This window comes from Zalophus californianus, chromosome 6 (genome assembly GCF_009762305.2).
Source record: "Zalophus californianus isolate mZalCal1 chromosome 6, mZalCal1.pri.v2, whole genome shotgun sequence".
Lineage (NCBI taxonomy): Eukaryota > Metazoa > Chordata > Mammalia > Carnivora > Otariidae > Zalophus > Zalophus californianus.
In genome coordinates, this window is record NC_045600.1 from 105043656 (window position 1) to 105057873 (window position 14218).

General features: G+C 51.0%; 1 protein-coding gene across 1 annotated transcript in view; it reads left to right on the forward strand.

Annotated features, from left to right (window-relative positions):
* The first annotated feature begins 3108 nt into the window (after positions 1 to 3108).
* Positions 3109 to 14218, forward strand: part of ANKDD1A (ankyrin repeat and death domain containing 1A) — a 36780-nt gene continuing 25670 nt past the window's right edge. Inside the window, exons 1-4 of the mRNA XM_027569041.2 lie at positions 3109 to 3246; positions 6622 to 6725; positions 8169 to 8267; positions 11410 to 11508. Coding sequence (XP_027424842.1) covers positions 3213 to 3246; positions 6622 to 6725; positions 8169 to 8267; positions 11410 to 11508 — 336 coding nt within the window. The 5' untranslated portion in view covers positions 3109 to 3212. The remainder of the gene's footprint in view (positions 3247 to 6621; positions 6726 to 8168; positions 8268 to 11409; positions 11509 to 14218) is intronic.

Below are 14218 nucleotides of genomic sequence, written 5' to 3' on the forward strand. Positions count from 1 at the left end.
CCACCACTCATTTCTCTGCCTCTGGATTTTGTCAGTAGCCAGGGGCCAAACCCGGTCGGCTTGGGACCTCTGGAGCCAAGTGCTCTTGTACCCTTGGGCCCCAGCTACATGAGGATTGGAAAAAAAAAAAAAGACATTTGAAATGATGTGCATAATTACTAAGCTACAAAATTAATAGGCTAAAACGATATGTAGAGCTCATAAGTGAGTATAATTGACATTATTTTTCCACAGTCAAACCAAGTTTTCCATCACTTTGATATTTCCTCATTGTTTCTAGTGGGTGTTAAGGTCAATCACATCCCTCTGTCACACACACTCATACGGGTCCTGGAGCCGCCCCACATGCCCTACCCCAAGCCCCAGCACTGTGCTCTCAGGCTCTCTCTTCATCCCTGTCAACTGTGTTGGTCTCTGATTTACCTCTTCTGTCCTCCTACCCCCACAGTCCCTAATGCTAAAGGGATGGAGGCAGCACGTGTGTGTGGAACTGAGTACTGTCTTTGAGAATGACCTGGGATCCTCAGAGTGAGCGAGCAAGTGAGTGAGTTAGGGGGTGGGGGGGAGGTTGAGGTTGAGGCCTAGAGAAGCAGGGTGAAAATGGGCTCTGCATACCATCAGGGACAGGAAAAAGGCAGAGCCAGGGTTTGGTCCCCCTCAAATATCTCCCTCCAAATATCCCCCAAGATAAAGCAGTGTGCACACCCAAGCCTCTGGGGCCTTGTCCAAAGTGGCCCACTGGATTTTGCATCTTACTCCCTTGTTCATTGAACCATGGTTGTTTTAATAAAAATGCAATTTTTCTACAGCCTCCCAGTCATCGTGTAAAAACTGAAGTCCTGACTATGGTTTCCTGTGCCCCTTCATTCCTCACTGTGTATCCCAAGATGTGAGCATTCTGAGAGGCGAAAGTAGCAGCCACTTCGTTCTGCTGGCTCAGGGCTATGGCTATCTTGGGTGGCAGGTGGGCATTTATGCCAGCCAGCTGCTCCGCGGCACCTCTGCATCCATCCGGATGCAGGGCTTAGGCAGAGACACTGCCTGCTGTCTGTGGCTTTGACTCCAGCAGAGTCCCCTCCACCTGCCAAATGCTTATGCTCTGGCTCTTGAATCAGACAACCTGGGTTAGAACCCTGGCTCCACCACTTACCCATGTGAGGAAGAGAGAGTTATTTACCCTCTCGTGCTTCAATTCGTCCTTCATAAAATGGTCATGCCCATTTCATGTAGGGTGATTTGGGGGACAAAATGAGATAATCCACACAAAGTGCTTAGATTGAGTGTTAGCTATTATCATTGTTATTTTTTTCAAAGGCCATCCCAAATACTTCCTCTTCCAGGGAACGAAGCCTTCTTGAACTTACGCTAGTGACTGAAAAATATTCTTCCTTCTCTGATCCCAGAGAACTAGTAATAGCTCCTTGTCTTGGGGGTAGAGATGCCTGGGACTCCCCTAACCTTAAATCTAAAGGGGCTGTAAATGCCTTAAAGCCAAAAAGGCAAAGAAGAGAAGACATGGACAGCCTCGAGGGGTCTGAAGTGCAACCCATTCTGATACGGTTTTTTAATCTTTTTTATTATTATTAATTTTTTTAATGTATCTATTTGACAGAGAGAGGACACAGCGAGAGAAGGAACACAAGCAGGGGGAGTGTGAGAGGGAGAAGCAGGCTCCCCGCTAAGCAGGGAGCCCGACGCGGGGCTCCATCCCAGAATCCTGGGATGGAGCCCGACGCGGGGCTCCATCCCAGAATCCTGGGATCATGAGCTGAGCTAAAGACAGATGCTTAATGACTAAACCATCCAGGCGCCCCTGGTATGTTTAATGTGTATCTTTTTGTTTGTGTCTTTGCAATCTCTGTTGTCTTGTGTGCATGCATTTATTGATGTTGTGTTATAGATCTCACTGGGTGGTTGTACTTTTTCAGCTCAGCACTGGGCGTTTGAATCCTTGTTGTGAATACACCTGGTTGTAGAGGTTGCTTTTAGGAAACAGGCTTGGGCAATGGAAACCTGAGCAAGGCAAAAGGGCCCTCAGTGACCACCAAGCTGAATACAAACAGGCTCATTAAGTGACCCACCTCCAAATAGCCCTAATGCACCAATGAGCTACTTTAAACCAGGCAGAGTTACCAAAAAAGGGAAAATTCCATATGTTCCCATACTTCCTCACTCCACCCTATAACTCTAGTCCCTTGCCACCATCTTGTGGCAGTCTCCCCTTTGTTGTCCTTGCAGTGTATCCAATAAAGTTCTCTCTCTTTTGTTCTGCCTTGGGTGAATTCTTTCAGGGCCTGCTCCCCTAGCCCCCACCCAATCCTCAAGCCGCATCCTGGCTCCTCCTTTCTCTAGTTGCATAGTCCCACATTTTACCCCTCCACTCCCCCCATGCTCAAGTCACCTCCAACTCCCAGCAACCATGAAACAACAAGGCAGCAAGGAACACCCTTTTACATGTCCTTTTCTGAGACTGGAGGGGAAAGAGCTGCACTCTAAGTTCTAAGTTCGCTGTGTTCAGTTTCCCTCATTACTACCAGACTGTTCTCCAGAATGGCTGCCCCAAACTACTCCCACCAGCAATCCACCTGGCTGTGACAGCTCTGCATTCGCCGCCAAGATTTGGCATTGTCTAGCTTTATAATTTTGCCAGTCCAATTGGTGTGATATCTCATCGTCATTTTAACTTGTATTTTTCTGATCATGAATAAATCTCACCATCTCTTCATATGCTTACAGGCTTGCTGGGGTGTCTGTTCCTTAAATGCCTGCCCAAGGCCTTGGAGTCTGACTTTAGGCGTCTGGGGGCAGCTGAGCAGGCTCCGGGGTCCCGAGGGTGGAGCCTGCAGGAGGCCTTACACGAAGGTCCAGGGCCTAGGAGGCTGGGACAGCTCCTGGGGGAGACACGCCCACGGGGACCTGCAGAGCCCGGAGTGGCCCCGACCCGACCCGCCGGCCTCGGGGGTGAAAGGCGCGGAGCCGTGGGCAGGCACCTGCAGCCTGGTCCAGGACTGGAGGGAGGCTGCCGCAGCTGCGCCCACATCGTGCTCCAGGGCCCAGGCGGGACCGAGGGGTCTGGAGCAGCGGCTGCCGCGCGCACCCCGGCGCTCCCGGTAGCCCCCGCGCCCAGACCCCGGCTCAGCGCCCCCTCCCCTCGGTTCGCGGCGCCGCGCCCAGGCGGACAGAAGCGCGCCCCCGGGCTGCGGAGCGGCAGCATGGAGGAGCCCCTGGTGTGGGAGACCGACGGCCGTGAGTCTGCCGCGCCGCGGGGCCTGGGGGCGGGCGTGGGCAGAGCCCGGAGGATTCCCGCACTCCTGCCGGGGCGACCAAACCTGCGACTGGTGCTGTCCGCGCGGCCACCTCGGTCGTGGGCTTCTGTGTGGCGTCCAGAGGAACGCGCGCCGGGCCAGTGGGGGGACTTTGGCCGCGCGTCGGGGACTCGGCGGCGCCACGGGTCCGGGAAGCAGGGAGCTGCCGCCGCGGAGACACTGGCTAGATGTGATGCGAATAAGAGGGTTATGCGATCCTGTATTGAGTACATAATTTGTGTGCCAGGCCGAGCCAGGACAGGAATGTTAGTTGATCTTCACAGACGCCCTGCGGGTAGATCTATTGTTACCGCCATTTTGCAGAAGAGAAAGCTGAGGCACAGGATGGTTAAATAAGTTACCCAAGGTCACACGCCTTTAAGTGGTAGAAATGCTGAAGGCCCCCGCTCTCCCAGAATGTTGAGGTTGGGTGGGGAATGAAGACTATACCGGATGGGGAAACTGAAACCCAGAGGAGAGGAACTGTGGTGTGCTGCAGGTGGGATGAGCGCACGGCCGAGCTTTCCTCATGGAGTGTGCTCAGTGCCAGGGCCTCTAGGTGGGGCAGCAGCATCCGTGTGGGCATCAGCCAGCCTGATAGGCTTTTGCTGCACTCCCTGGGAGAGGAGAGAGAAGGATTGTGCCAGTGCCCTCACTGGGATGAGTGGGGGGCGGTGAGGAGCTTTATTAAGGTGCTGTTTCAAAGGGTGCAGGGTTCTGCCTGGGTCAGAGGATCTCTTGAGCTGGCCCTTAAAGAATGTGCAGCAATGGAGCATTGGGGTGTGTGGGAGGGAATTCTGGGCAGAGGAGGCAGCATGGGGAAGGTCTCCAAGGCTAGGGTTCAGTGTGTATTTGTGGACAGAAAGAGGATGCATGGGGTTGAGGTGGATGCAGGAGACGAGACTGGGCTTGATTTCACTGGTGCCTTGCAGGGTCTGCTTGCTCCCACTCCCACTGGTGCCTGTTTGCCCACACAAACCAGGCCACTTCTAGGCTTCAGCTAAGAGAAAGGGAGTCAGAGCTGGAAGGGATCGCTACAGATAACTTTCTTCACCCTCCTGCAGTTTTACAACCGAAGAAACTGAGGCTTCCAAGGGGTACGTGGCTAGCCTGGGATCCTGCTGCTAGAAAGTAGCAGAGTGGGTACCAGAACCCCAGCTTCTCTAAGCTCACCTGAAGTGCCAGCTCTTTTTCCTGAGCCTGGATCTTGGTGTTGTTCAGCCAAGAGGTTAAGGAAACAAAAGCTGGGGACTCAGTGCTTCCTGGAGATGTTTGAGATCTGAGAGGGGTTCTGCCAGAAGAGCCCTCTCCTCACCTATAGGAAAGGCACCCCCTTTGGAGAGTGGAAAGGGTGGACCTAGCAGTGGAGACCACACTTGGAAGGTGGTGTTTTCCCCCTCCCCTGCTGCAATATTGACCTGAAGCTGCCTCCTCCTCAGCGCCTCTTTCCTGCCATTTGCCTGAGCTTGTGGTTTGATTTTCCAGGGGACTAATGAGTCTTAACTGGGACAGCATCTTATAGTTCAAAGGCCCCTGAAGAGATTTAATGATTTGTATATCACTCATTCATTCAACAAATGTGTGCCAGGGCCTGAATTTGGGATATAGCAGTTAACAAATCAGACAAAAATCTCCCCTGTCATGGGCTTCTAATGCGGGAAGCAGACAATGAACCTAATAAATATATAAGTATAGCAGACATATGTCTGTGGTGAGGGGTGCTATGGAGAATAATAATGCAGGGAGGTGGATAGGGAGGGTGCTGACCTTGGTTGGGATTTCATGGGCTTAGAGGGCCCTGAGTGAGGGAGGCCCCACCCAGAGGGGCACCAGAATTTATTACCCTTTGCCTTATAGGAATAATAGTGATGATGATGCTGGCACTATTTGCTAGATACCATGCTAGGGGCTTTTCATATCTTATATCTAATCATAACTATAACCCTACAGGGCGGCTCACGTTCCCCATTTTGCAGATGAGGAAACTGAAGCACAGGATAATTAAGTCACATGGCCTGGAGTCCTGGAAGTGACTCGCCAGAGTTGAACCTAGGGCCATGTGATTGCCCTGGGGCAGCAGCTCCGAGGTCCCTAGGTTGTACCTATAAGGCCCTGGAAAGCCCCGGACCCTCTTCTATATCTGGAAAGCAAACGGATGGCAGGCCTGTCTGTCACCTGAGCTCATCCTAGGCTTCCCTGCCCAAACACTGGCCACCTGTCCCTGGATATACAAAGGGGCTGGATCTGGACATTCACATTGGACCAAACACGCAGGATGTGGGTTTGGCAGCAATCAGACCACAGATTATCTGCCCTGTAATGACCACGCAAAGGGCCAGCAAATACTCGTGTCTTGTACTAGTGTGTCTAAACCTTTCTGTGGGAGGGACGGGTATCTATTATTCTGATATGTGTCACTCATGGAAGCAGAGTTTTATGGCCCAAAGCTCCAGCTTTGGGCCTGCTGTGAGCTGTGGGTGGATCAACAAAGATCAGGTGTAGCCAGGGCCCCCAGGGAGCTTGCGGTTCAGCCAAGGACACCAGACATCCTCACAAGCCAAGAGCAGTCAGGATGACAGCAGCGTGGGGGTCTGGTGAGATGAGCCCTGGACCACGTCACCAGGCCTGGGTCCTCATGGCTTGGCCACCACCCTCTGAGCCCACCGCTGCCCATGGCAGGCCTCAGAGCTCCCTCTAGTCTGAGATAATGATGCAGTGTTGAGGCAAGAGGAGCCTTGAGAGAAGGCGAATCAGGGTGGGCCCCACAGCTGGGAGGTGACAGCTGGTTAGGATTGGGGATGAAGGGGGAAGAGATGGAGGGACAAAGACAAGGAAGCCAGGTGAATGTGCCTCTGGCCTTGGACGAGCCTCATGAAGTAGGTGGCTCAGTAACTCCTGGCTGCCTTCTTCACTGGACAAAGCCATGGGAAAGGTAGTTATCAGCTCCAGTGGGAATGAATTCCATCCCTTCCTCAAGAGCTGCTCTTGGGGTCATGAAAAACTGGATGATGGGGGACCTCTGAGGGCCGAGATGGGCACACACCTGGCTCCCGTGGACAGTCTTGCACATGCTGTCCCATCTTTAGGGTTTTGCTAAGGCCTGGTCGTGTGGACTTGTGGTGAGTTAGTGAAGAAAAGCAGCTTGTCTGGGGAAGTCCCCAACCTCCAAAGGGAGGAGAGGCATCCCCACCACCAGTCCAAGCTGGAAGAGCCCCTGTCTGGGAGACATTCAGGGGAGGGAGGAGCTGTTCACCTCTCATCCTCATGCAGTGTGAGGGCCCTCCCCCTCATCCCGCATCCCCTTTTCTGCCCTTAGTGCTTCCTCTGGAGAGGCAGCTCCATGAGGCCGCCCGACGGAACAACATCGGGAGGATGAAGGAACTGATCGAGAGGAGAGTCAACGTCAGGGCCAGAAACCACGTTCGTAAAGGGGCTCTTCCAAATGGGGAGGCTTGCAGGCTTGGATAGGGATGGTCCCTGCCACGGTGACACCTACACATGGGACGGACAGTTCATGGAGCCCAGGGCAGGAGCATTTGCATGTGTTAACTTGGGGGAGGCTCAGATTGTCCACGTTGTCTCAAGGTCTCTGCGGTCTTGTCCGAGGTCAGGGTTGGGATTCCCAGCCAGGCTTGGGCAATTTGAGAGCTCATTCTCTTCACTCCTGTCACCCATCTGAAAGGCATACCCAAGGAACAAAGGTTAGAGTCAGGAGGGCAGGAGGTCGAAGGCCAAAAGTCAGAGGCTGACAGATGGACAGAAAGGAACAGAAGCCTGGAGGGACAAAGACAGAATGGCGCCTGTGGTCAGAAGTCCAGGGGTTGAAGACCATGAGAGGCCAGAGCAAGAGAGGCTGAGCATGCGTGAGGAAGCAATTTAGCTTAGTTTTCTGATCACCCACTGAGTGTGTAAAACTGTTGTGGGCCTAGGCAAGTCCCCGGGGACTCAAAGACCAGGCAGGGAGGCAGACCTAGCTCATCGATCAGGCCTCAAAAAAGGCCACAGATGGGGTGGTCCATAGCCCTGCTGGAGGAGACAGAGCGAAAAGCCATTCTCTCTGATGGGGGACAGTGGCGATAGGCCTGGGTACCATGCAGGGTAGCTTCTCTCTACCTTGGGGCTTCTGGCTGCCAGGCTTTTCTTAGAGGAGATGCCAGCCTGGGTGGGAGGTCAGTGGAGGCTGAAGGGGTTAGATGTAGGATTCCTGACTGTTGCAGAGGCTGCTCTGTCTGGGGTGACATGACAGGTCTGTGACTTGTGTCTTCCGAGCCTGTCTGGGCTCAGTGATAGTAACAGGAATTCTCAGGTGTGTCTGGTGCAGCTTGGTTTTCAGAGCACTCCTCCACCTGTTTCCTGGTGGTCCTCACTCGCCCCTGGAGAGGTGAGGGAGGCAGGAAGTGTCAATCCTATTTATAGATCAAGACAGGCACAGATGGGGATAGCAAGTCACCTTAGGTCACACAGCATTTTATTCATAACTGAAGCCTCAGTCTCCACTGGACAAACACTTACAAGGAAGCAGGGACTTATAGGATACTAATGCCAGATTCTGTCGTTTACTCATCCCATTCATTCGTTCATTCAGTATTTCTAAGGGGCTTCTCCTGTGCCAGCACTGTGCTAGGTGTTGGGGACAGAGCAGAGCCCATGGCAGATGTGGTCCCTACGCTCTTGGAGCTGATTGTCTGGTTGGGGAGAAGACAGACAGAGTGTCTCACAAACAGTTCATTCCCACTGTGATAAGCCGAGAGCATGTGGAGGTCGGAGGGTGCCCGTCCTGCGGCTGGGGAGACAGGGAGGGGGTGTGGGGAGGTGGGCCAGGTGGGCAGCTGGCGCCCCAAGCCCTTCTCTCCCTCCCGGCAGGTGGGCAGGGTGGCCCTGCACTGGGCTGCGGGCGCCGGGCACGAGCCAGCCGTACGGCTGCTCCTGGAGCACGAGGTTGCTGTGGACGATGCGGATGCGGTATGGGGCCGCTCATACAGGCGCCCTGTGCCTGTGTGCATGTCTGTGTCTGTCTGTCTGTCCCAGGGCGGGGGAGGAGCCCCAGAGCTCTCTCTGGGTCTGAGTCCACTATCACTGTGGAGGTGGCACTGACATGCAAACACAGGGTGCAGGGTGGACAGGGAATCCGTCTTCAGGGGCCAGTGCCACTGCACTGATCCCAATTTTCCCTTGTACAGCTGTAAAGATCTCTCCATTTTCAAGAGTTTTTTAGTTCTCAGAGAGCCTTTTCAGTCCCTCAGGATACCATGTGAACAGGGAGAGATATGGGCTGTAGAACAGATAATTGGATGGATTGATAAAGGACTTATTAATAAAATCATCAGGAGGTAGGTCTCTCATGATACGACACAAGGCTCTGCCCTCGCTAACACTTTAACCGGAGACATGAGTGAAGGCTAACAGTCTGGGGCTCCTGGGTGGCGCGGTAAGTTAAGCAGCCAGCTCTTGGTTTCCGCGCAGGTCTGAACTCAGGGTGGTGAGATGGCCCCAAGTCGGGCCCTGCGGCGGGCTGTGCTCAGCACGGCGTCAGCTTAGGACTCTTTCTCCCTCTGTCTTTTCTGCCTGCGCGCGTGCTCTTTCTCCCTCTCTCTCAAATAAATAGATAAATATTAAAAAAAAAGACTGACAGTCTTACTTAACAAATTGGCAGGCAACACGTTGCTGAGAGAGAGCACTGAAGCATAACAGGGTCTACAAAATCATCTCTATAGGTTTGGAGAAAGGACCGGGTCTACCAATGACATTTGACAGGGATACATTTAAGAGTCTAAATTAAAAAAAATTTAAAGAATTACGAACTTCCCTGCAGAGATATACCTTTCACGGAAATACCGTTCTTTGCCCTGGCCTCTCTCTGCTCCCAGGCCCCACATGAAGGGGAGCTTGATGACAAGCTGGGGCTGGGCATGGGGCAGCAACACCTACCTCCCCACTGCCGCCCCATCTCTCTGCATTCGCTTAGGCCTCATTTAGAGGTGACTCTGGAAGGAGAATATCTAGGATCCTTAGCCTGAGTTTCCTGATAAAATACTGGAACCTCATGCAACAGGCCTTTGCCCACAAAGACCCCCCGCTATCACCACTGTGCTCTGTTATTTCTTCCTTGAGGGAATCGGTGAGAAAAGAAGATATGAGGGAGGATAGTAAGAGACAGTGCTTTTATAAATCTTTTGTTTCCTTTGCAAATAGTAATATATTTTGAAAAATAAGAAAGCTGATGGGCATGCCTACTTTACTTAACAGAAGGGTGGGGGGAGACCAGAGAGGGAGATCCTGCTGTGGGGGGGAAGGTCTCGAGAGATATGCCATAGGGCTCTGTCCTGGACAGTTCTTGGAACTAGGATGCAGAAACACCCCTGGGGTTCCCACTGGCAGGAGGCTCTGAGCCTTGACCCTTTTCATTCCCAGGCTCCTATGGGCTTCTCCCCACGGACTCTGCCCTTTGTGTGTTCATTCTCTCCCTCAGCCAGCCAGCCCACAGTCACTGAGATTCTACCCAGTGCGGGGTCATAGGCAGAACCCCATGAGGGCAGAGGTCGGTGAAGGGGCTCTCATGATCCCGGAATACTTCACAGATGTTGGGGAAGAGCATCCTACATATAGGTGCTGGGCCACCATCGGAAAAGGGCCCAGACATATTCTCAGTTGTTGCAAAGTGCCGGTGGGGTGGAAGGTACAGGGACGCAGATTTCAGTGCAGAGGAAGGAGGGACTTTCCAACAGTGAGCAGTGGTTGTTAGTGCAGTGCATGTCTTGTGAGGGGTGAGGTGTCTGCAGGCTTAAGCCGTCTGCCTGGAGGCCGTCCTGTAGGAGAGTCAAACAGTGGGCTCCCAAACACCAGTCCAGCTTGAGATCTTCACCAACCATAGCAAATCAGAAAATAAGAACAATGTAGTGTGTTTTTCATGAAGCTGTATTTGGAAGAGCATATTCTGAGATTAGTTTCTCCCAAATTTTTTATGTTAAAATGTTCCTTCTTGGGCGCCTGGGTGGCTCAGTTGGTTAAGCAACTGCCTTCGGCTCGGGTCGTGATCCCGGAGTCCCGGGATCGAGTCCCACATCGGGCTCCCTGCTCGGCGGGGAGTCTGCTTCTCCCTCTGACCCTCCCCCCTCTCGTGCTCTCTGTCTCTCATTCTCTCTCTCTCAAATAAATAAAATCTTAAAAAAAAAAATAAAATGTTCCTTCTTTATTAAATGATGGGGAGGATAGATGGTAGCTGTTTTATTTTTATTTATTTATTTATTTATTTATTTATAGACAGCCCCAGCGCGGGGAGGGGCAGAGGGAGAGGGAGAGAGAGAAGCCCGAGCAGCCTTCAGGCCCAGCGCGGAGCCTGATGTGGGGCCAGTCTCACGACCCATGAGATCATGACCTGAGCAGAAATCAAGACTTGGACACTCAACTGGCTGAGCCACCCAGGCACCCCTATTTTTAAATTTTATTTAGCAAAAACAAAAGTTTGCAATAATTTCTCAGCCTCTATTTCAAAAAAAAAAAATGCCCTGGAGGGGTGCTTGGGTGGCTCAGTCGGTGAAGCGTCTGCCTTCGGCTCACGTCATGATCCCAGGGTCCTGGGATTGAGCCCTGTGTCCAGCTCCCTGCTCAGTGGGGAGTCTGCTTCTTCCTCTGCCCCTGCCCCTCGCCCCCCACTCATGCTCTCTCTCTCTCTCTCTCTCAAATAAATAAAAATGTCTTTTTTTTTTAAGATTCTGTTTATTTATTTGTCAGAGAGAGAGAGTGCACAAGCAGGGGTGGGGGGTGGGGGAGGGGGCAGAGGGAGAAGCAGGCTCTGCACTGAGCAAAGAGCCGGATATGGGACTTGATCCCAGGACCCTAGAATCATGACCTGAGCTGAAGGCAGACGCTTAACTGACTGAGCCACCCAGGCATCCCAATAAATAAAATCTTTTTTAAAAAATTAAAAAAATAAAAAATAAAAAAATGCCATGGTTTTGACATTCCTGAAGCTTGGTCCTCCCTGGCCTGGGTGGCACTTATGGTCCCTTATGGTTGTATGATTTTCAGTGCAGACATGGGCCCAGGTGGCACAGCCCTACCTGCTCACATTCACCTCCCCTCCTCCCCGTGTCCTCTCCCCCAGTTTGGGATGAACGCGCTTCTCCTATCTGCCTGGTTCGGCCACTTACGGATCCTCCAGATCCTGGTCAACTCTGGGGCCAAGATCCACTGTGAGAACAAGGTAAGGCCTCAGCTGGCAGCCCCCTTGCTCCCCAAGCCCCTGCCCTCTCTGTTTCCCTGGCCCTGCTGCACTGGTGTGCCCCACCTCTGCCATCCACCCCCATCTCTGCCCCGTCCTGCTCCCCACGTGGCTCTGCCGTCCCAACTTGCCCTGCCTTCTGAGAACCCTCCAGAAGCCCCAGCTGAACTCAGCCCTGTGAAGCTGGGATGCTAGCTGTTTCCACTGGGGCCGGGAGAAGTGCTGAGGTGCCTCTCCCATCAGCATTAAAAGCCTCCTTCTTCTAGTGCCCCTGACCCTTTACCACTCTGTCATGTTGGGACAGTCGCTAGCCCTCTGGGCAGCCTCCTTATTCACACAAGAGGAATCAAAGTAACACCCTTCAGAGTAGTTGAGCTGTCTTCTGGAGGGATTTGGGGCAAGAGCGAATTTTGTAGAGCCCCCCAAAGCAACAACAGAAATGGCAGGATTGGCTTCTAGGGGGATTTCCTCGTAAGGCTAGCGGGTCCTGTTTTCTAGGGTTGGGGGGGGTTAGTACAACTGAGTGTGTGTTAGGTTTCCTGTAAGTGCAGGCTGATACATATATATATACATACATATATATGTATATATATGTATGTATATATATATTTATTTGAGAGAAAGAGAGAACATGAGCAGGGGAGAGGAGCAGAGGGAGAGGGAGAAGTTGAGCTGAGCAGGGAGCACGAAGCAGGACTTGATCCCAGGACCCTGAGTTCATGACCTGAGCTGAAGGCAGACGCGTAACTGACTGAGCCACCCAGGTGCCTCAGAGGTAGGATTAGATTTGTGACCTGGGTCAGGTCACTGGGGCAGCCTCTATTTTGTAGGTCTCAATATAAGAATTAACTTTATCAATACCAATATGGCCTGTCACTGGTGATGTTACCTTGATCCAGTTCTGACACCAATTCTAATGTGTGTGTTTTTTCCATATCACAAGCAATTAGTTCAATTCTCCGTGGACACTGACTGGGTATCCCACAAATTTAACCCAATTCCAACACTATCTGCCTGGAGATAGCATCAGATTCCACTGGTTAAGGGCTCAGTCCCCCAAGACCACCCCTATTTCAGAAGCCAATCCCAAGTCCAGGCTATCACCTGGGCTTCTGACTGACTGGCTATAAGTCAGAGGTTCCCACGACCTCCTCCTTAAGGTTGGTTAATTTGCTAGAGGGGCCCACAGAACTCAGGAAACCAGTTTACTCACTAGATCACAAATTTATTCCAAAGGATATTAAAGGACACAAATCAATAGCCAGATGAAGAGACACATAGGGTGTGGTCCCCAACAAAGGAACTTTTGTCCTTGTGGAGCGTGGGACGTGGCACGTGGATGCATTCTTGTTCACCAACCTGCAAGGTCTCCCAATGCTGTCCTTTTGCACTTTTATGGAGGCTTCATTTCATAGACTTGTTAGATTAAATCCTTGGTCATTGGTGATTGACTCAACCTCCAGCCTCTCTCCCCTCCTTGGAGGTCAGGGAGTGGGACTGAAAGTTCTAACCCTCTAATCGAGTTGGTTTCCCAGGCAACCAGCCCACATCTTCAGGTTACCGTGGCTTCCCTTGTCACCAAATTAACATAACAATAGACACCTTAATCACTCTGTACACTTAGAAAATACCAAGGGTTTTAGGAGCTCTGTGCCAGAAACAGGATGAAAACCAAATACATTTTTCTTATTATAAACCATAATTTCACACTTAATCACGTGGGTAAAGTGGTGTCAGCCAGGTTTCTCCACTGGAATGTTAGCATTTTTCCCCTTTCCATACTCTATTGTTAGAAACTCTTTGTAGTTTTAATTTGCGTTTCAATAATGACTAATGATGTTAGGTATCTTTTTATGTGCTTATTTGCCATCCATATATCTTCCTTGTGTCCAAATGATTTTTTAATTGGGTTGTTTAATATCTCATTAATGAGCTTTTAGAGTTCTTTATAAATTTTGGAAGCATTTCAAAATAAATTAGACATCACTATACTTCCCTCTAAATACTTCAGCATTTATAATATTAACTAGAATTCAATTTCTTTACCTAAAATGAAATACACAAATCTTAAGTTTATATTCACTGAGATTTGACAAATTTTACTCCAGTGTAATCCAAACTACTGTCAAGATGTACAACATCATTCAATATATTGATTTTTATGACCCATCGATGGTTGCAATCTATTTGAAAAACAGGACTCCAAATACTCAAGCTATAATGCAAGGCCTTGGTAGAAACTCTGGGCTATAAACATAGGATTTACAAACGTCCTTCACTTAAATATTGCTTCTGGGGCCAAGAGACCTTCTTCCAGCCTGCGCCTCTTCCCACCCTGGCCACTTCCCCTCTGTTAAAGAACAAAATTCAAGTGAGTAAATTTAAAGATCTAATTGGCTTTATTCAATGATTCATGAATTGGGCAGCATCCCATCTAGCAAATAGAAAGGAGCTCTGGGGAGCTGTACAAAATGAAAGACTTTTATAGGTAAAAGACAGTGGGGCAAGGAAGTTATTCTAGCAAAGAATGGATTGTTTTAGGCAAGATCACCTTCCTTTGGGGGCCAGTGGGGGTGTCTGTCAGGTGGATTTCCTCCCTAGTGTTGACCAGGAAATTCCAGACTGACTGGTTAAGATTGCTTATCTGGAAGAGGCTGAAGTTGCAGTTAGGTTAGGTATTAAGTCTCGGTTT